We start from the raw sequence: 22,975 nt of genomic DNA on the forward strand, positions 1-22,975 counted from the left end.
TGTCCTGTTTGAAATTTGTGCTTTCCTGTTTTGATTTTGAATTCTTTCCCTGCCAGGCAGTTTGGTTTTGATAGAGGTGTCCACCATGCCCTCCAGGAATCTCATCTTGAAGCATACAAATATGAAAATGCAACTATATTTGACATTGGCTTTATGTTAAATATCATTGGTTGGATTCCAGGTGAAGTACATCTTCTCCAGGGAGTGCACCTATTCCAACTTTGCCCAATTGTGGCTTGCTTGATGCCTGACTTCCTCTGGGTTCTCCAAACCCAAAGGCCTGTTTCTTCTATTTTCTATAATTTTAAATTCTCCTACTGGGGAGAATATTATTAGGTTACCTCCCACTGCAAAAAGAGCTCCACTCCTTTTGTTGCAAGAAAGCCTTTTAAATATGAGTGGCTAATTATTTCAAGATTTGATTTCTTCTTTCTTCACTAGTGAGAATGCTTAATGCTTAAGTACCAGTTGAAATCTGCTTACCTAATAGCAAGGCATTTTCGTAATTCACCTAGCTGCATCTGTAGAAGAGATCTAATATTAATATTTCACTATTTTTTTCAAATGTAAAACAACGTTTTTATAGCAATATATGAAATGTTACATAAAAAGATTCAGAAAAATATAGGCTGTTTAACTATAAATTCAGCCTAATTCTGATTCAAGACTTTGGCCAAATTATTGATGAATTTGAAAATAGCAAGTTTTGACCTGAAGTAAATAATAGGATGTGATGTGTTTTGTGGAAGTTAGTGGATGTTCTCAATTTCTAGGATTAATTCAGAATATTCAGTATTCACTGTGGCTTTTTCAGCCATCATACTTAGCAGAATTCTCTCTCCAGAAGGTTTCTTAGCATGGCTTACTTTGGAAATATTCTAAATGATTCCCTGTACTTTTGACACTTGGCAGCATTGTATTTAAAACCAAAAATCTTTGATTGTTGGGCACTTATGCAAGAAGCTTTTTTTATTGTTTTGGAGTTCCTTTAAGTGATGAACTTCTGTCAGAGTATTTTCTTGAATAAATACTATTTTTTTTCCACATTTTATCAATAGTAATTTAGGGCTCAGTTACTTGCCTAAACATGGGTGTGTAGTGCTATCTGATACTGTGCTATCGTGCCAAGCATCTGGCTGCTGATCCAGAAGAGACTGGATGTCCTGTATGTATGACTTACGTGATATCTCTCAGCTCCTCGGGTCTTAGTAGGGGGTCTGATATGGCAGTAAATGAAATGACAGTATCATGAACTGAAGTCTTAATTGAGCTTAATTGAGGGGGAGAAAAAAACAACAACCAAAAAAACCTTAATGCTTGGATACAGTGCTTACAAAGTGAAATAATAATCAAACTTCATATAAATTGCAGTTGCACTAGAATTGCTACTGGGTTTTCCAGTCCTTGAAACAGAACAAGTATGACAAATATGCAAAAATGAATACTAAAGAATATGTGTATCTTTTAGTATTACGGCATATTTGCTTTGGATCAATATTGATTCTAGCTAGATGTTAAAGGATTCTTAGGCTGGTGTAATAAATGGAACGGCTACAACTCATAAATGTGTTCCACCAAGACGCTTGAAGAGAGACTTGGAGGCACATGCATGCGCTGGGGTTTTGATGGAATTTATGCTATTGGAGTCCTCACCCTGGACCGGCTGGCAACACTTCTCCCGGGCCAATTGGGCTTCGGCAGTAGTAAGGCTGTAGTCATGTCTATCTCAGTGAGTGTTTGTAGCTTTGAAGGTGGAAAGAATGCTCAGTTCACAGGCTGTTTAGATGCTGGGAAGCTAGGTGGAGTAATTCATATTAACCTGTAGCTTTCTGTGGTTAATGTTCATGCTAAATTTTCACTTGCACCTCTGTAGGTGAAAACTCAAGTGTAGTAGGTAGTTTTTCTCTCCTACCATAAAAATACAGTTACTTGAAGTAACAAAGATGCATTTTTTCCTGTTAAAAGCAATGTCAATACCATCTGTCATGAATCTAAGATCTCAAAGTGGATCTTTACTCGCAAAATACTTGCTAGACTTCCTTTGTTTATTTTTTTTGAGAATCACAGTGGAATGGGTTTGGGAGGTTACCAGTAGCTGTTCAGTATTTTACCAATGAAAGCTCAGACTTGAATGTTCTGTAAGCATTGCTATCCAAGTATTTAAGTGTAAAAAGCTAGATTCCAGTTAACGTTACTGAAGAAGCAATGTTTTAACTTGAGTTATGAATAGCTGTTTGTACCATTCAGTGATTCTTAACAGACAATGTCCTTGAAAGTTTTGAAAATATATACCTTATTTACGAACAAGTGCTCTCAGAGCCTTTTACATTACATTTTTTTTTACTGTTGAGTATATGGATGTTGCCTCAGCAAAAGCTGAACTCCAGAAATTTACAAGGAATTATGCTTGGCAATGTTTAGCTTGGCATGCAATTCACAGGCTTTGGTTAGACATTTATGACTGTCTCCACAATCATCGTATTCTTGGTTCCAGGAGCGGTATTTGCAAACCCTAAGAGGCCTGCTGAGGTCCAAGTTCAATGTCTGTGTAGTGACAGATGCTTAAGAAGAAGGATTCTCAACAGGCCGCAAGTTGTTTGCAGGTTTATGAAGGAAGAACAGGATGTCTAAGCTAGCTGGTACAAAAAGTCAGAGGTGTGTGTGTTTAACATGCCTCACTCTCCTGGAAGTAAGCATTTAACTGCAGCATTTCTAAGTCTTTCAAAAGTGCCTAGATTCATAGTGCCCATATGAACTCAGGCAGCAAGTTACTTCAGCAAACAAGTGATTTACTTCTTTCTTTTAAAATTCCTCTTTTTTTTTTTTTTTTTTTTTTTTTTTAAGATTTAAAAAATCTAAGAGCTGTTGATACAGCACTTGCCTAATAATCGATCTGAGTTCAGTTGTCCTTGCTGTGATGGGCGTTCAAAACTGCTCATCTCACTTTGTGTGAAGAAAAGTAGAGAGAGAAATGCTGATGTGTTTTATTGTCCCACTATGAGTGGGTCAGAAAGTGTGAGAGTGGGTAGGAATCCTATAGGATAGGTAGGAAGCCTATAATCCAGTGATGGAGGTGTTGCCCTGGGGGTAGGGAGACCTGGTTCTGTCCTGAGAGTTGGGCCCAGAACGTTGTGTTGGCATTTTGTAAGCCAGCCTGCACATGAAATGTGTATTACAGCCCTGCTTTTAACTGCTACAAAAACGGGAGATCTGAGTGTGTTTTTTTCCCATTAGGTCAGCTGAAAACACAGCTGATAGGAAGTCCAGCCCTTGAGAGGTCTCCATTTATAGTATCTCTGCAACTCAACAGGTACTTCTGCACATACCCATTTCTGAGACAGGGTTATTGCTGAGAAGTGACAGCACATGATGCAGTTCCTGGAGCTGTCATTATAACTGGTCTTTCTTTTGGCAGCCAAATGTGTCGACAGCTACTACTAGTCACGTGTATAACTACTAGTTGTACAGGTCTCTTACAAAACATCCATTGAACGGTCTATCTTGAAATCCGTAAGTACCCGAAGGATTTTAAGTATTGCTTATGGGATTGATTCTGAAAAAGAGTAGAGCACATCGAAATTTGATGTTTGCAAACAAGAATTGGAATGTCTTTCTGGTAACCTAATTGATGGAGCTAAATTAGAGTGATCTTTTACTTTATTACAAGTATTATTTTAAAGTGAGTTTCTTAAAACATGTTTTCAAAGATATGACTCATGTAGTAAAATGCATCACATGCATTCTCAAAATGAGTTGTTTCAGTTATATTACCTGTCACCTCCCCTCCTTCCTGGTGTGTTTTTTCTGCACTGAGAGGAATTTTTATGTGGATTGGCACTGGGTGTTAATGATGGTGGGCAGTGTCAGAACATTTTCTAGGTAGTTGAACTGGAATACAGAATGTGTCTTCACTAGACTTGGGAAGTATGCTGAGCAGAGGACAAGAGGAAAATAAGAAATCTTTTGTTTCAACAAAATATGCAAGTATGAAGTCTAGATGTCTTGTACAAAGCCTAAGTAAAAGTTCTGGTTGAATTCCTTGAGGGAAAGACTGTACTAACTCTACCATCAGCTTGGGCAGGTCATTCAGCTCTTTTCCTTGCTAAGAGGTTGGGTGGCCTGATGTTTCCTTTGTGTTCCCGGTAGATCTGTGAGCCATAACTTCCTCTGACTCCTTCTGCAGTATTTCTCCTATCCCAGATGAGACTTATCTGCGTTCTTTTCTAGCTTAGCTGGTTAAGGTTATACATGTAGCAGGCACAGTGTAAACATGTTACAGGCAGTGAATATAAGAAATAAAGTGGTCTATACTAAAAGGGTAGTGTAGATAATGGAAATTCTGTTTTCTCTAAACAATAGATGCTTTCTTGATCTGCAGAAGGCAGATCAAAGTGGTGAAGGACTGAGAGAAACCATCCATCACGGGGATAAGAAGTACGGGATTGTAGTGAGGGAAACCAGTGTCCTTCCAGAATGCCATGGGCTTAATGCTTTGTTAGTCTGCAACCATGGTGCTTACAGCACTTCTGAAGGAAATTTCTGGGTGTTCCAATGCAAGCTTGGAGTAAAAAAGATATAGGTCAGGTATGGTGAGAGTCCTGAAGAAAAGGTGCCAAAAGAAGTTACCACTGCAGATGTAGTGGTGCAGGTTCAAAAGTTCAGATTTTGCATGATCACAATTTTGAGACAGGTATGCAGCAACCAGTATTGAAAATTGCATATATACATCTCTGCTATCTTGTATTCCCTCTGACAAGATCTCACGGCCTTCTTCAAGGTAAGCATGGAATTTCAACATACAGGAGCATTTTTACAGTTCTCACTGATTATTTAACTATGACAGTGTCAGTATGTTCATATATGTATAACTGATACTGGAAGAATCCTTTGAAGAAATCTCACAGCTCTCTCTTTCTCCTAGAAAGAAACAAAATCAGGTGCCAGTCTGTCCTGTAGGTCCTATCAGATTATACCTTTCTGACATACATATACTATGTAGTAGTAAGCTATAATAATTGGAACAGAGTCTACTACAAGGTGGAGGAGAAAAAGCATTTGGAGGAAAACTTTCTGACATATGCTGTGGAGGATAAATAAATAACTTCCCATCACAGAAGAGAGTATTTGATTAGTGTGTGGAGTGTCAGATAGATGGTGGCAAGAGAGATTATTCCTTACTTGGGACATCTGAGTATCCTGGAGGGAGAGCTTCCACCTGGAAGATGGGGCTGACAGGAAAAGAGAATTGCAGCAAGGAACTGCAAACTTTCAGTGCCGTGGGAAAGGCTAAGGGACTCGTGAAAGGAGCAGGGAACAGACGCCTGTTAGGATTCGTATCTGAAAAAGAAGGTTCCCAAAAAGCAGAGATGACTAGGCATACTTTACCACTTAGGGCTTTCTTCATGGCAATGTATAAAAAGTTTGGAGTCAGGCAGCCCTCTCCATTCTCTCCCTTCTCTTCACCCCCAAACACAATGGCCAGAAATACGTTTATCTGTAAATCTTATTTATTCTCATTATCTCATTATGGTTTAGATTTTCTTTTTTTTTTCTTTCCAATTAAGTTTTCTAATACTTCATTCAAACCTGTCTTTTCAATATAAAGTGTTTTTAATCACTCTGAGTTCATTATAAGGTAAAGGTCTAGATTAATTAGATGTACTTCAAAGCTCTGGCTAAGTTTGGGTCCTGGCACCCCTACTTAATATTGTAAATCAATTAAAAGTGAATAGTACTGAAAGTTACATGTGAAAATTCCTTTTATTCTTAAAGCAGTTTGCAGCTTAACAGTAATACAGGCATCCCTGTAATACAAGTTTATGCTGGAATGGCATTAACCAGGCTTACAGGAGTTTTGATATAACCTAAGCGTTAGGAAAAAGAGTGTTAGGGAAGGTTGTATACATGTTTTTTCCATGTTTTTACCCCTCGTTGGCTTCTCTAATACAAACATAAACCATATGAAAAAAATCTACTTTTTTTTTTTTTTTTTTTAATCCAACATTCCTGTGTTAGGAAATATCGGAATTAGAAATACCCAGTGCCTTTCCTGTAGTAAGACAATCATATCCAACCTCAGTTTGGGCACTGGAGCAGTTAGCTTTTTTGTCTTTAACTTTTTGGACATGTAAATTCTTAACGCTTTTAAAGGGTAGGTTGAAGAAAAAAATCTGGAAGAGCTGTACTGACCACGCGGAACAACAGCCGAACTGGAACCATTAGCACTCAGCTCTGCTGCTAAGTAAACTGTCAGGCATTATCCATTATAATCCGCCATAGTCAACAGAAAGCACAGGTGGCTGTTCTGCAGATACTTCTCCACAACGAAGATGCAAAACGTGAAGATCTTGTCTTCTCTTCTAAAATCTAGATGGGGTGGGTTTCAGTGGACATGGATTCTTTTGGTTGCTTTCTTTGAAATGTGATGGTGTTGTGTTGTGTTTTTTTTTTTCTGGTCACTTGCAAGTTTGAGTCACTTGCAAGTTTGAGTCCACTCCTGCCCTTGGCTCTTCGTCTTTCCTTGTGTATTCCCAGTCTTCACTCCTGAACTAAGCATTTAGCCAATACTGGCACTGTTAAGTTTGCTAATATTGATGAAACTTTCCCTCCCTTCTGGGAATGGATGTGGGTGAAGTTATCTACCCTTCTGTCTTCCAACAGAGACATGACAAAGGTTTACTTCGGACTGTTAATGTATATGAAAGACTTTATGCTAATTTAATGAATGATAAGTAAAATCGATAGTGATTTTGTGACCAGTTACTGTAGGACATGATTAAATTGTCAAAATGTAAACATGGAAGCTTATTACTATGCTGTTGCAATACTTGTATTTGGAAAATTGCTGATTGGTCATACTCTTATGTACCAAGAACTTCAAACTCGGATTAAAATAGATTCTTTTTTTATTCATAGTGTAGAAAGCACACACTGAACACATAGGAAATATTTTGTCCTATTGTGGTTATGCTTTGGGGGGGAAAAAAGACTCCTTGAAATATCCTGGTCACTCTCCTGGAGGTATAGATTATCTTGAAGTATAGTTCTGCCACCCTGTGGCTACTGAAGGTCATTCTTAAAGTCATGTTTACTTAGGTACTTATAGCCTTTTATTTTAAATTTTATGAATGATCTTTTTTTAAAAAAGTTGAAGGAGTCTTATAAGTCCAATAGAGATGTATAAACTCTCTGTCATTTTATTGAAATAAGTATAAATGAAAGACGTATAAATATTCAAATTCACTGGGAATGTTTTTAAGTTAATATATCTTCTCATGGTGGTGTAGCATGCAGCTGTATAACTGGTCACTTCACAAGGCCATCTCCCATCCAGCAATCACTTATGCTTTACTATAGCATTTTTTACTTCTAAGCAGAAAATGTTTACTACTTATGTCTGAAATATAAAATTTCACTGTAGACTATCTGCTGTACTGTATACCTCTCTCACATGTAAATTTGAAGGGGTTTCAAAAACATGCCCACATATTTGTGACTCTCACTACTCTAAAAGAATGATTGCCGTGTTCAATAAAAGCACCGTGATGGCTGTGACAGTTGAAAATTCAGGCTTATCCGAGTGAGTCACTGATGAAGTTGACAGCATTTCAGAGCACACCTCGCTCTTGTGTGTCCATTTCAGAATTAGTTTCTCTAGTTATTAGCAGAAAGAATTATGATCTCTTTAGTTTAGTTTCTGTTACTCTGCAGTATAAACCATTCTGACCTCATTTAAGGAAGTCTTCCACATCTTGCTACAAACTTGTCAAATTTTCCAGAAGAAAAATGCTTGGGTTTAAAGAACAACAACAAAAACAATGTGTAACAAAAAAACCCTTCCCCCCCCCTTTTTTGTTTATTTATTTATTTTTAATCCAGTGAAACTTAATGCAAATGAAATTAAAAATGAAGCTTCAGTTACAAATGACTTAGGTCACCCTGTCTTTTCCTTTCTTGAGTTCTACAGGAAAAATCTTGAAATTATACTTTGGCAAAGTGAGTTAGGTTCATGCCAGCAGCAGTGTGCATAAAAACTAAAATGCTGTAGAGCTTTCATCCTGAGCCTTCATAACAACGGTGGACATAGTGTATGGTTTAGATGCTTTACTTTTAGAGAGCTTTACGTATTTGTTGCCAGAGTTTCAGAAAGGTGAGACAATATATTATAATACTGTTCTCCTGACAGTTCTCTAATAATGACACATGGGTCAGCTGTAGGGAATGGCCTTCTCCTCTTGGCAGGTAAACAATTAGTACTGTAGTTTAAATGATAGCAGTAGTAAGTGGTTCTATAAAGCTAAGGTGATAATGCAGACTGCTACGGTTATTATAGTTGTATGAAACTGATTTTTAAAATGAAAATTATTAAACAATATAGGTACATCTTGGAAAAAAACAACTTATTGAAATTTACTGAACTCCAAATGCCTAGCTTCCCATGGAACTGTGGACTGTTTCCTTGTTCCTGTGTAGTGTGCTGCTGTGTTCAGTTACCTGTCTGCATATGGCTTTATCAGCAGAATGCCTCCACCTCTTGCTCAACTGGTAGTGTGTATATAAAATAGGCCTAAAGTTACACAGACAGACATAAACCTAGTATCTGTTTTCATCTGACTGCCTCTTCAGAAAGTGTTCTGAATACTGATGTATTAAAATACGTAGGAAACACACATGAATATGGACGAAATTGTGATTCTGCTTGTATGCCCTTTACCACTGTAGTTTCAATTTGTATCTGTGGTTTAAAATCTTAATGATTTGTGAAGTCATTTGGTAATTTGGTGGTGATAGACAACAAGATTAATGATTCTAATTGACTGTAGCTGGTAGCCTGAAGATAGCACAAGAAAATAGCTTGTAGCTAATCAGAAGAGCATAAAGTTTTGATTTTTCTGTTTTTACTTATTTGATTACTTTACTGATTATGTTGAATGTTTTCTTGCATTGTTTTGACTGACCCATGTTTTTCCAAACAAATCCAATTTTTTTATTTTTTCTCTCCCTTGGTATTGTAATTACTACTAAATCTTAGAGGTGGTTAGTTGTATTTTTGTTTGCTTTTTTGTACTATAAATGCTTTCTCTTGGAAGTCACTGTATTCAGGCACTAAATCAGACGAGAAACTTGCAGTTGGTCTGAGTTATGGTTTTGCTGACAACATGGGGAAGTGGCAGAGCTTTCCTGACAGTTGTGACTTTCTTGAAAATGTTTATATGGAATGGAAAAAAAATATATTTCAATTCTCAAAGATGTTAAAGGGGAAAAGTAATGTCTCCCAGGCAAGCAGGAGAAGTTTTTCAACATACTCAGAAGAGAAAGGTTGCAACTAACCTTTCTTTTTTGCTTTGTTTCCAAGGGGTTCCATTTCCACAAATTCACTTAGCAGAGTTCTGATAAAAATTAGAAGATAATGCTGTTCTTTATTCTATGTGAATAATCATCTTATATGTGCATCTTGTTTCTGATAGGACTTGACAATTCTTTTTCTGAGAGATGGTCAAGCTTAAAAGCATGATTTATTCTGACTTACGAAAACCAGAGTACATTAAAGATAAATCTAGAAGCTCTCTGAGTAAGGATCTAAACTAGGACAGAAAATTGCCGTGGGTAAATCTTAATGGTCTTATTCTGAGTCTGTTACAGCCTCCTTCAGGATGTGCTATGAAGTCATTCTCGAAGGAAATGGATGTGGTATACTCCTGATGTTATTTTTTTTCAATGCTGTTTCCTTTTTAAATAAGGATGTTTAAGATTGCATGAAGATCAAATTTAAAGCAGTTATTTGAAGTTGTCAAAGGGAAAGTAATATTTCATGGAGTCCAAATGCTCTACCTTCACGCCATACCTATTTGGTTCAAAATTTTGTTGTTCAGCAGGAAAGAGTAATGTGATATTTATGATCCCTTTGGTTTGTTTCGCACCTAATCTACGTTGTTATTATTTCTAACTTAAAGTGAAGAAGTGTGCTTTTGAGTGGGATTGTTTTTCAATGCTTAAAATACACATTTGGAAAAGGAGTGACTTGGGGAAAGGAGGTCACTAATTGAAGATAAGAGATTTTGCATTTTCAACTTAGGAATTCTTTATTGAGCATTTGTAGTCTTGTTAACTAGTTTGTGTAGGTGAATTCTCGTAAGTTTCTATCAAATTTAGTATGGCACATTGCAAATGTAATAAAGGTAATGTTGAGTCATTTCTAACATAATTTAAGAGTCAGAATTAAGAATCTTAAATGTATCAAAATGAAAGATTGGTAACTGAAAAAATGCATCATCTGTGCTCAAAAAAGCAACAAAAAAAATCCTCACAATAAACAGACTTAGGGTGAAGTTTATAAATTGGCAGGTTTTAATGGTTACTGGCATGGGACAACCTCTGTTTAGGAAAAAACCTACAAGCTACATATGTGAAATGGCTTTGGGGTAAACATTTTAATCTCTAGGGTTTAGCTAGCTGGTTTGAATGGTTAAGGTTGATGATTTAAAACAGATTTTTGATAGGTAGTATTGTTTTACACAGTGTGGAAATAAATAAAAATGGGTGGCCCACTCCAAAGCAAAAATTCAAGGGGGCTTTTCTCTTCTAAAAAATTAGAGGGCTTTTCACATTATGGGAGTTTTTGGTAGAGTAGTGCATAGCTAATGCAGTGCCATTCTGTTGGTTTAGTGATAAATATTAGATCAGCAACTTTATTTGTGAAAAACTGAAAGGTGAAGGCCTTCTTGAGTGGTCCTAGTGTAAAGGACTCCAGAGTTCCCAAAGTTTCTTGCCTCATCCTTTGTTAGGAGATGAAGAACCTAGATCTTCCCGGAAAGAGAAGCCAGTCTTTCTGTTGCTCTGTGTGTCTGTCTGAAGCAGCAGGGGCTGCCTTGGCGGGGCGAAGCAATAGCTGCTTTATTCCACTTGCAGACATCTCCAGAGGTTCTCAGCAGTCTGCTCTCATATGTTGCTCCAAATGCCCATTGCATCGTATGTAATATTTCCAAATCAATATTATAGTCAACTAAATTAAGGTAGGAAATAGCGCTTAAATAAATACTATTTTTTAAAATAATCTTTGGACAAATAACTCCTGAACTACAGTGCTAATTTAGATTAGAGAAGAAGCATAGCCTGACGATATGCTACAGATGCAGCTGAATGGCACAGTGCTTCAGGATTTCCTGAGCGTCAAACTACCTTTTACTTTGATGCATCGTAAGGCTAAGATGAAAAATCTATAGAAAGCCTGACATTTCTTGAGGCTGCCACAGAACAGCTTTTTGATATATCGGTTGCACGTTTTCATTTGCTTGGACAGTATGATTCCTTTTGAATTGCTTATCTTTGAAATCCCTACATACACTGTGCTTTCATGAAAAACTGCAGGTCGACACCCCCCATCCCACCAAATTCTATTCTTTCAAAACTTACTGCATCATTGCTAGGTTTTCTGACTTGAAACATTTGCACTCTTTTAGGTTGTGAACAAGCAAAAGAAGCAAAATAAAAATTAGTTGTGCAATATAATAGCAGCAGTGGTTACTAATCCTTGACATAGACTTGGAAGAAGTAAGTGTCTCAGAAATAATAAAAAAACAAAACAAAGAAAAAACAAAACAAAAAAACTACTGCTTTATGGCAAATTTAGGGTGTGTCTCAAACCTAGGATCCAGAGAGTGTTTTCTGTTTGGCCTATATTTTTCTTGTTAATCTTTCCAGCATAATGGAGTATTTCACTAGAACAGAAGGATTTAGGTAGAATTAAAGTTTTTCCATTTAAACTGAAAGTCTTATCCTTAAATTTATAAACTAATCTTTTAAACCAATTTAATTACTTGAAGTAGTTAAATGGAATGATAATAGTATGTTTTAAGCATCCTAACACAAAGACTTTCCTTATGTACCAGTGAAAGTTAGTTTACATTAAAAAAAAGAAAAAAGATGGATCCAGCTATTTGAAGCAGGGAAAAAAAAAAAAAAGACAAAGCATATCCATACAACAGGTGGAAGCACTGCTTTTTTTTTTGTGGACCAGAGAGTTTAGATCTCTGGAAAATGTCAAAGTAAACTTGAATTTCTCCCTTACCAGGCCCTGGCTGTTGTAGGAATTTCTAGCAGTTGCCAGTTATATCAAGCCTGTTGGACACATCTTAACTTTAAAATTTGGCAAATTGGAGATGGTGGAGAAGAAAGATATATTCATATTTCTCATTTTTCTACTCAAGCTTAATAAAAAATAAAGTGAATTGAGCTCAACCAAAAATCAAAAAATTGATTTTTTTTATTTTTTTTTCTTTCTCTATTCTTTAGAAAGTATAAGTAAAGAAATAATTTTGTTCAGACATGATGTCAAGGTGGATTGCTTTAGACTTGGGCGATGGCTAGAAAACCAATAAGCTATGTTCTTTATTCTTATGCAGGTGTTTTGTGTGTGTGTATATATATATATATATTACATATTTCATAGAATCATAGAACGGTTTGGGTTGGAAGGCACATTCCAAACCAAGGGGATGGATCATCCATTCTATCCCCCTGCCATGGGCAGGGACACCTCCCACCAGACCAGGTTGCCTAAAGCCTTACTGATTCTATGATTCCATGATTGCTGAGAAGCACTGTGTGAGCCAAATTACTAAGCATCCAACAGAGTTGTTGGCAGTTCTTGATGAACTCACCCTCTTGCTCAGCATATAGACTTTAGGGAAAAGGAAATAAAACCTGAAGACATTCCGATTCTCAAATTTCTCTATTGTAATGAATACTTAATTGTCTGTGAATTGCATCAAATGATGCAAATATTGTTTAAATAAGCAGATGAAGTAGTGTACCTTTCTTTTAACTATTATATTAAAATCTATTTTTCTTTTATACCTGATATATGAAGTTGAAATATCATGTGTTGATTGTACTGCCTGTTATATCAGTTAAAATTTTGCCATCCAACACTGTTTTCCTTGAGTTATTTCTGTGGACACTTCAACTGTTCAGGATGTAGTTAATATTGCAGGTGCCTATACCAGGTTATTTTTGAGAATGAGATGGAGGAAAACTACGTTACACCTAACTAAGCACACAATTATATCTCAACTGAATCATAGAATCATTAAGGTTGAAAAAGACCTCCAAGATGATCTGGTCCAACCATCACCCTACAACCAATGTCACCCACTAAGCCACGTCCCTAAGCACCACGTCCAACCTTTCCTTGAACACCCCCAGGGATGGTGATGCCACCACTTCCCTGGGCAACCAGTTCCAATGCCTGACTGCTCTTTCTGAGAAGAAATGTCTCCCAGTTTCCAACCTGAACCTCCCCTGGCACATGTTGAGGCCATTCCCTCTAGTCCTGTCACTAGTTATCTGTGAGAAGAGGCTGACCCCCAGCTCCCACAGCTTCCTTTCAGGTACTTGCAGAGAGCAATAAGGTATCCCCTGAGCCTCCTCTTCTCCAGACTAAACAACCCCAGTTCCCTCAGCCACTCTTCATAGGACTTGTGTTCCAGACTAGTGTCTGTTACTCTTCTGTGGCTTGCCGTAAGGACTCGAAGTCTGCAGGGAATTCTTGAGAATGTTGTGTCTGTTGTCTTCAAGAAAATCCATCTGAACAAAGTTGTCAACCTCTATGTATAACTCTTGCATGATATTACTTGTTTCTTCTGCTGCTGTGGAGCAGTTGACAGCACTTGCAGAAAGGCAGACATCACTGTGCCTCTCTGGCAAGTAGGAACTGCAATTTTGTCTGTAAAATGAAGAATTGTAATTCAGGAGAATAGGAATGGGATTAATGTTCCTTTCTCGCAGGTTGTTTGTTTGTTACCTGGGGAATGGCTAATGGATTAATTCTGCCTTCATGCATCTCTTACTGGGTCTCCCTGAAGTCATTGTAGTGGCTTTCAAAGTAAAACTGCCAGTCTATGTAAGATTAAAGGACAAAACTGAGGACAAATTACCATAAGTAAAGAACTGGATTATTTGTACTTTGTTTGATTAGTAATACTTCCTAAATGTGTTTGTGGTGTTTCAGTATTGATTTCAGTGGACACCCCTGATAGCACCTGGAATAGGGCATCGTTGTAATTGGAAAGCAGACAAAGTTTGTATTAAAGATGACTGATTTTACAGACCATGCATGGCAACTGGGCAAGATGAAAAAGTCACATTATTCAGGTACTGGAAGACCAGTGTGATATCTGTAATGGTTTGACAACTTGGGGGAATAATTCTCTGTTACAACATCCTTTACCCTTTCTGTCGTAGAAGCAACTTTCAGTAGTCATTAAGCAGCATAGATTAGTTGATATGGTCATTTTCATATTTTTGCCTTTTGGAATAATAGAGAGTTTATTAAGTCTGATTATACTGTCCATCCGTACTTTACTGTTATTTGTATTTGCCAGGTTTGCTTATATTCAGGTTGATGGTGGCACTTGGTCAAAGCACTAATTAGTTGATCAAGAGTTGTCATGATGGGGGAAGTGGAAGCTGCCTTTTGGAGTATACACAGTATGCCTCTTCCTCCTTTATGCCCCCCGGTTGTGTCTTTAGGAAAAATTAATATAGTCAAAGCATTAGTTTAGCTGAATGGCAAAGCTTCTTAGACCCTACAAAGGACTGTGAGATTGTGCTGTGAGATTTTCATAGCTGTTTAATATTAAGGGAAATAGGCAAATAGCAGTAAGTGCTTCTGGCCTATTCTAAAAATTGTTTTGTTGGGAAGTCTCTTCTCTCCCCCCCTCTTCTGCCCTGTTATGGTAATACTTATAATACTTGATTCTGAGTTTGCAGAAAGGACACATGCCTCAAAGGCAGCAGGTGCAGGAAGTTCAGGTGGTAGGGTGTGACTTCCTAGAAAAGACTAGAGGAAAGACCACTTTCAGGCTATAATCAGTCTAGCCAAAAAATTTTCATGTGCACCTAGTCCACATGATGTTCTTTCTGCAATAAAATTGAAAAAAAATTGCTTTGGAATTGCATCTCCTAAAGGTATTGATCTTTTAGGCTGAGGCTGTGTATGCTTTGAATTTTAATGTGCCTCTCCTTTCTCTCTCTCTAGCTGGAATGCTTGCGGCTTTCTCTACAGGATTATAAGCTTTGATATTCAGAAGAGCAAAACTGAAAAATGCCATCTGAGAGGTGCCTGAGGTATAGTACTTGGTAGAGTGTAGGAAGTTGTTCACATTTAGTGTGATGTTTAGCAAAGCATTAATTAGCAGATAGTAAAATGTGAAATTTATGTTTTTGTTCTTTAGTCATTATTTAATACATATCCATGTTATAGTCTGCAAGAGATTGCTGGAGGCAAATGGCAACTAGAAAGCAACGAGAAGCATGCTGGGGATTGGTTTGGGTCTCAGTCTCTTCATATGTTATCTTGTTTATGGTCTTGTCTATACTTGGAATTTTTGATTGTGGAAGCAACTGCTGTTTTACATTTATGCAGCTGTTAGTGCCTGTTGATTTTTGATGCTTTTACTGTTCATATATTCAGGACATACGTTACTCTTCCGGTTCTTTGAAGCCATTTCAAGCATTCTCTCCAAATTCATCTTTCAGCCTTCCAGAATCTCACATTCTGTCTCTTTCCCTCTTATAGAGTCTTAGTCACCCATATATACTTACCAATCTATCCTTTCTCATTTATTTATTTGTATTGTCCATTGTCTCATCAGAGAGTTGATATTTATGATTTAAGTAATTTCTGGGAGCATTTTGAGGGAAAAACACTCAACAGAATGTATTCGTCTAGTTGCTTTTCTGCACAACCTTCCGCTAGTCTGATATGCTGGTAGGTTCAACTGCTGCTCTATTTTGCAGAGTAGTTAACATTTTTGGGCTGATCTGGGATCTCAGAGGTCTGCCTGATATTATTAGGGTATTCTACCATTCCACTTCTGTTACCTTTTCCCTGGCATGCCTCTGCAGCAGGAGAGAATCAGGAAATCCTTGCATTTTGTAGCTGTTGAGTACTGACAGCATCAATACAATGTGGCCATGTAATGTTTAGTGAATTGCTGCATTTTCACTTATAAATTCCAGTTAAATTACCTTGCATGTGTATACGTTCTTCATACATTATTAACAGAAGGGATACAGGCAATTGATTTTTAACTTCAGTCATTCAACTGGAAAAAGGATTAGGATTGAACTGAATTTAAAACCATGCAGGTATTAATGTATATATAATTTCCACACAAAAATTACCCTTGTGCCTTGTCTTTTCAAACTGTTTTCTACTGAGTGAAATAGTCCTTATCTACAAAATGAGATGCATTAACTTCCAGATGATTGTGAGAAAAGTAAGAGGAATGAAGAAACAATTCACAACATTGAGAGAGAGAATAATTATAAAAATAAGTAAAGAGACACCACCTGTAGATATAATTAGGTTATAATATTTGCACAATTAATCTTCCAATTTTATTATATCCTCAATTCCCTTGGGAAGAAAAAGTTCTTCCAGTTAATACGGAAGGGGAAAACCTGGTTGTGCAGACTGTATTCTGCAGTTCTGTGAGAATCAGTAACAAAACTGATAGCTTACCATTGATTAAAGATTCTTTATTGTTGCTGATGAAGATTGCAGAAAGTTTCTTTTTCTTTTTTTTTTTTTCTTTTTTTTTTTTAATACAGCAAGTTGAACTGGTAGCATTGCTTGCCAAAAACAATGCATCCATTTGACTCAGTCACCCAGCTATAAAAGTTGCAGAAGGGAAAAATTGTTAGCAATAATTACATTTTCACAATCACAATTACGTTTTATTTTAACAAGCTAGATTTCTTAAAAATTATCCATTAGAATTTCGTTGGGGTTCCACAAATGGAAGAATTGAGGACAAAGTTTCATGTGAATGAATTATTTTGAAATGTAGGGTATGTCCACGTGTGAAACCTAAACAATTAGAGAAGGTGTTGAAATTCAGATACAGGCTGTTCTCCTGTGTGTGTAATGTGTAAATCTATTTTAGCCATCCTTCTTCCAGAAATAACACCTTAGCTTTTGTCTTTTTTTCAAAGATAAGATTAAAGCGAACGGTGTGCAAGGCAAGTCTGCATTAGTTTGCAGAAGCCAGAAGCGTGGGAGTGGGATATATTGTACAGAGAGTGTGTTGATGGGAATGAAGAATATAGCAGCCACACAGCTGCCGCCATAGCTTGCATATGTAGTTAACTGTGTGATTTTAGTGGAAAGATGAGAGCTTATTTATCTTGTAATCAAATTTCTTTTTTTATACCTTCCCTTTGATTTATTCATGAATGACTCTCTGTAAACTCATCTTCTATAAAGACCTAGATTCTCAGGCAATATGAGTTGGTGAAGTCTCACAGATTTCAGATGAACTGCATTGTTTTATCCCAAAGAGGCTTTGCAGATTTTTTTGGTTTGTTTCTATTCGTATTTATTTATGACTGTGTTTGCACATAAAAATGCATCTGCAGTTCTATTCCCTCTCCTCTTGTCTGATTTCTAAGGAAGCCAAAATCAGACAATCCTAGGCTGGATGACAGAAGTCCTGCATTCATGCAAGGAGATATTTGGAGGCGGTGGAAGGCCTGAGTGTAAAAAAGGCTTCATAAATGTGAATGACCTTAAATCATCTGAAAACTTTCAGTAGTCCAGTATCAGGCTTAAACAGGCCATCTGAGACCAAGAGTCTTCATTCTTTTGAGTAGGGCTAGCTACACAGATGCATACTCCTTCCCACTAATGCATCGATTTGAGGTACTCAAGGGTTGTTTTTCTGTCACTCCGTTGACCTAGGGCTTTATTCTTTTCATTTAGCTCGACAATGATTTTGAGTCAATTCTGTGAGTCCAGCTGACATCCAGAAGCAAATGAAAATGAGAACAGTTGAGATTTTTGAATCTGAGTATGTAATCAGATTTCATAATACTGTTAGACTGAGCTTTTCTTGTGATGGATGTACCATGAAAAGATTTTGCATAATACAGTTCACAACTTTCTTTCCAAGATTTGTCGAACAACCTTAGAAAAAATTGTTCTATATTGCTGATAGAATCTACTTGTTTCCTACATTTATTGATAAAATCTTTTCCCTTTTTCCTCTCAGCGTTCAGGAAATGCTGACAGGTCAGAGGCTTTGTCAGTCGAGCTCCCATAATGATGCTGTCCTGGCAGCCCTGAACCAGCAAAGAAGTGATGGCATACTTTGTGATATCACCCTTATTGCTGAAGAGCAGAAATTCCATGCGCATAAGGCAGTCCTGGCAGCCTGTAGTGACTACTTCCGAGTAAGTCCAAAGATTTATTTTTTTTCTTTTCTTACAATAATATTGAAAGTTACTCCAAGTATAGAAGGGAGAATGGTTATCCACACCATACTGAATAAACTGTAAATTTGAGCCTGGAGGAAAATTCAGTATTAATGCATATCTGGTAGAGTATACAACTTTAAATATCCACATACCTATGATAGGAAAGAAATGCAAATAGAAATATCAAGGACATAATTAAGTTCTTTTTAACATTATTAATAATTTCGTCTTTTTTTTTTCCCATGATGAAGTTTCTTTTTTTTTCCTTTTTTTTTTTTTTAAGAACTTGGGCATGTAGAGAAAGGAAATTTAAATCTTAATAAATATAAATCAGCTTGATAAATAAATTTAAATCAGCTTGAGAGTGAATTTTTATAGGAATGTAAACAGTTATTCTCAAAGAGGACTGGTAATTTTATTCTCCTCTCAGAGCCTGTAGTAATGTTTTGAGTGTAATAAAGCTTGTTTTCAGAAGCAAATGTTCCTGAAATGTAAAGGTTAAAATATTTTTTGCAAAACCTGACTAAATCAGATGCTCAGCATGGAAAATTGAACCCACATGATAAAGGTGGAGTAGTTGAAAAATTGAGATTTCTAATAGAAAAAGCATTTTTTTTTGTAAGAGGCAAAGCTACCAACCTTCATCATAGTATATCTGTTCAAAATGTTGGACTGTCTGTAGCTCTTTAGTTGACTGGTGTTGTTTTTTGAAAGTGTGAGTCATTCTGTTGTTGTTTGGAGACTAAAGCTGAAATTAATTTAAAGGTCTGTTTTCTGTAACAAAGCAAGTTTATTTAATGTTTTGCCTACACTGTAATTGTATTGCTACAAGCACCATTATGGTGATCTTTCTGTTCTGTTAGAATAGTAATACAGTGTATAGCAACTTTTCAGTATCCCTAATTATTTGAGCATAATTTTCATCTCCTTTGGAGTTGTCTCTTTTTTTTTTTTTTTGGTCAGAATTGAGTAAATTATTCTACATATTTAAGAAAGAAATATTGTTACCTTGATATTATTTTTATCGTGATGACTTTAAGGCAATTGATTGCTCATTTTTTGGGCTTGTCTGCATGCTTCTGTGTTCTGCTCATGCAGACTTTGTACCGTGGTAGCTGTTAATATTGCTTTTTCGTGGTGCCTTGGCCTGCTGTCACGCAGATTGCTTAGCACTGTTTTTTTCCCTTTGCCCCTTCCCTTTACTTCTGTGCAAAGATAAAGAGGGATTTGGGAGCTCTCTAGCTCCAGTGAGTGTTACATATAGCTGCTGGTGGTAGATACACTGCAGGACTGATCTTCTGGCTTAGCTGAAATATTTTAATAAGTGTGCCACACGATTCCTTGAGACCTGTGAAATGCATTCCTTCCAGAGCTATTTGTATTCAGTGTATAGAAACATCATAGAGTGGGCAGCTGTACCGTGTTTAAGTGGTGTGGTAGGAACAGCTTCTACCTTAGTCACTTATTTATTGACCTTGAGATTTGGGGCGCAGTGACTCAGCTTGTCACTTCCAATTGAGTTACTTGCTGTTTGCTGAATGGTTACTGCAAATTGAAATCTTAATGCCTTTTGGCAAAGAAAAAAAAAGCTTTATAGTAGATCAGATTAATAACTGCTACATAAATCTCTCCTACTAAAAATACCAAATGATTTATGCAGCATTTGGTAATTTGATCTGCCCCCAAACTGTTATAATTTGGTAGGACATATTCTTTAAACTTCTAGTTTTGGCTATAAATATGAAACTCTTGCTTTATGAAATCAGTCAAACAATTTCTGTTATTAATGGACAAAAAGCCTTGTTAAAAATTGAGAAATTAGATTTGATTTATTAGATTTATTCTGCAGAAACATGGTGAAAAAGTGACTAGAATCAGGAATATAGTATGTAATCATTAAAAAAAAAAAACAGGTTGATTAAAAAATAATAGTTAAACTGGGATTATAAATGTTTTTATATCTAGGGAAATTTTGTCTAATTTGAGCTACCAAGCATTCATATTCTAAGATATAGGAGAATGATGGCAATTTTCATTTAGAGTCAGGGAAGAGAAATAGACATCTCCAGAGGATGATAAAGGAGGGTAGAAGACTTATTTAGGATGAGATGAATCACCATATGGAAGTGCAAGATTTCTCTCCACTGGTCATAAAGAATAGACTTAAGTGCTTCATATTTAGCTGTTAAAGTTACATAAGGTGAGTTCTACCCTTAGTTTTCCTGGATTTCCTTGGAGGAATTGTTGGAAGAACCTTGTGGTCTTTCTAACTGTGCAGAAGTCATTGCCAAGATATATTTACCTTTCACTAATTTTTGAGAGATTTTTTCATGTAAGCACAGAACTGCAGGGGATAGGATTCTGAGAACATCAGATGTTGGAGTTACGTGAATAAAATTGAGATGACAACGCTATACATCAACGTGACACAAAGAACTTGCCTTTTGTAGCTTCAGGTTACTGTAGCTCACAGATTTGATTAATATACCAGCCTGCCCCCAGCTCTCTCTGGGGTGGCTGTCGTCCAGTTCTTCTGATCGCATAGATTCCCAAGAAGTATGCCCAATTGTACTCAAGGCTCTGTCAGCATGAATATTTATTTTTGTTTTCTTTTTTGCCACTTCTCTAAAAACAGCTTGTACAAGAGATGGGATATTTGCTTCCTACAGATCCCACATACGGTTTTCTACGTGTTCTGTGTCTATTTTGATTTAAATGGAGCTACTGCTGAGATTGTACTTTCTTGATGAGAATAACAAATCAGCCAAGCAGCATGTTTCTTTTCAAATTGCCATTTATTTTCTTGTTTTACTGCAACAGAAACTTTAACACTTTAGCAGGATGACTGTGTGTCCCGTTACAAATGGATGAGAGAGTTGGAGCCATTGTATGTAAAAGAGTGGTGAATGTCAGACATTGGTTTTTATTATCAATTTTTCTTTGGGGTTATAGTCTGGGGTAAATTCTTCATTTGCTTTTCTAAGACAAGACAGGGACCTGAGCTTCATCAAATACTGAGCTTTGACCAGCACCAGGGGTAACAGCGTGCCATCCTGGTTTCCAGCTGGTATAGTTAGTCTTGTAGTTTCAGCTGTGCTGAAACATGAGTATTTAAATTAGAAATTAGAATAGTTCAGTAGGAAGGGACTTACAAGGGTTATTGAGTGCAACTGCCTGTCCTAAGTATAACATCTGATTTGGGAGTTTGTATCATTTAGATACAAAAATACTCTGTATGTATGACTTTTTTCCTTTTTTTCATAGAAAAAATACAGTTAAGTTGACAGTTTAAGCACTTGAGGACTAGGATTTTCAATTTCCTTTCTTTACACCATCTACTGAAGGACCTCTTCTTCCAAAATGAGCTAGGGAACACAGGAGTCAGCTTCTTACCCTTAAAGATTCATGTAAAGAATAGTAAATAAATGCATTTTTATGAATTATTTTCTTAAGTAACAAACAGCATTATAGGCAAAGTTTTCTGTATGACATGCTGCAATTTGCTGTTTGTCTCAGTCTATTGCAGCGAGACAAGGAGGTTTAGTTAGTGAGTATATGTAAATTGTGATAGCTCTAGCAAGTAAGTGGTTTCCAATTAAAAGATATTTTTTTTTCTTTTTTCCCCTCTGGGAACAAAATGAAATGTTACTGCATGACTTCGTTAGTAGGCATTTACAGTGTTGGCAGGTGATTATGTAACATCAAGCTTTTCTTGTACAAAATGCATTGGTTTTCCAGTCAGAACAACTCCTTTCTCCTTCCTTATTTTTCGTTTGAGTGGATTTATAGTCATAGGACTAGATTATTTTTTTCTCAGATGTACATTTTCCGTGTTATCTGGATTGACAGGATTATATCAATTAACTATAATAAGATTTTAAAATGTCAATAATATCCTGATTTTTTTTTCCCACAATGAGCACATTCACTTCTTAAGAGAATCTTTCTTTGAAATTAACCTAATAGATACTAATTTTGTTTACAGTCTTCGTACTTTTAACTGTCACAGTTGATTTTTAAGCATTTTATTTTCAGAATTTTTCCTGTTCTCTTTCCTCCCTGTCAACAGAGTATATCTTCCTGTGTACACAGCAGTGCTGATTGTTCTTATTTTGTAATATGTTGCATCATTTTTGCGTAAGGTTAGAGAACTGATTTTTATAAACAAATTCTTGAGGTGTGAAAGATTGTATGAAGCAAATAGTTTCCAAGGTCTTGTTACGTATGTCATAAAGACGAAAAGGCTCTCCCTAACACATTTTAGGGGTAGCTGTAAGGACCTCTAGTTCTGACATGCTATTACGACCTGGAACGGTTGCTTATTTAGAAATCCTTCTCCCAGATAACTTTTAAAAATGTTAGATCTTTGCATTTGGACCAAATAAATTCTGTTGTTCTAGTAGCATCTATTCACTGCTGAGACTTTTGTGCTAAATGAGGCTGTTACCCTCACTATAAGCTTCCTGAGTAGGTTGGGAAACATTTCTATGTCTAAACTTTTCCTGGGATCAGTTTAATTTCATCTTCTCAGTTGGAAATTACAATGTATTTGAGAAATTAAAGTATTTCATCTGTTTTAATTGCCTAACACAACTTTGGTAGATCTCAGTCACATAGATTCACTGTGGCATCTAAATTTGTTTCTAAATTACTTTTTTTCAATTTCCCAAGCATATAAAATCTTTGCTTTTGCTAAATGATATATGTGCCATCTTGT

The 22,975-nt window shown here is 36.5% G+C and overlaps 1 protein-coding gene across 9 annotated transcripts in view; it reads left to right on the forward strand.

The window, feature by feature from the left end:
- Positions 1-22,975, forward strand: part of KLHL32 (kelch like family member 32) — a 122,467-nt gene that overhangs the window by 12,440 nt on the left and 87,052 nt on the right. For 5 of the 9 annotated variants that reach the window (XR_007708097.1, XM_035561763.2, XM_050709954.1 and 2 more), the window contains 2 exons: positions 15,038-15,126; positions 18,054-18,234. Coding sequence is in view for 8 of the 9 variants with exons in the window: in XM_035561763.2 (XP_035417656.1) it covers positions 15,104-15,126; positions 18,054-18,234 (204 nt within the window). In the remaining variant the exon portion in view is untranslated. Of the gene's footprint in view, positions 1-15,037; positions 15,127-18,053; positions 18,235-22,975 lie in introns of those variants that run through there. The other 4 variants (XM_050709958.1, XM_050709953.1, XM_050709955.1 and 1 more) reach the window with 1 other exon arrangement.

This window comes from Cygnus atratus, chromosome 3 (assembly GCF_013377495.2).
Source record: "Cygnus atratus isolate AKBS03 ecotype Queensland, Australia chromosome 3, CAtr_DNAZoo_HiC_assembly, whole genome shotgun sequence".
Lineage (NCBI taxonomy): Eukaryota > Metazoa > Chordata > Aves > Anseriformes > Anatidae > Cygnus > Cygnus atratus.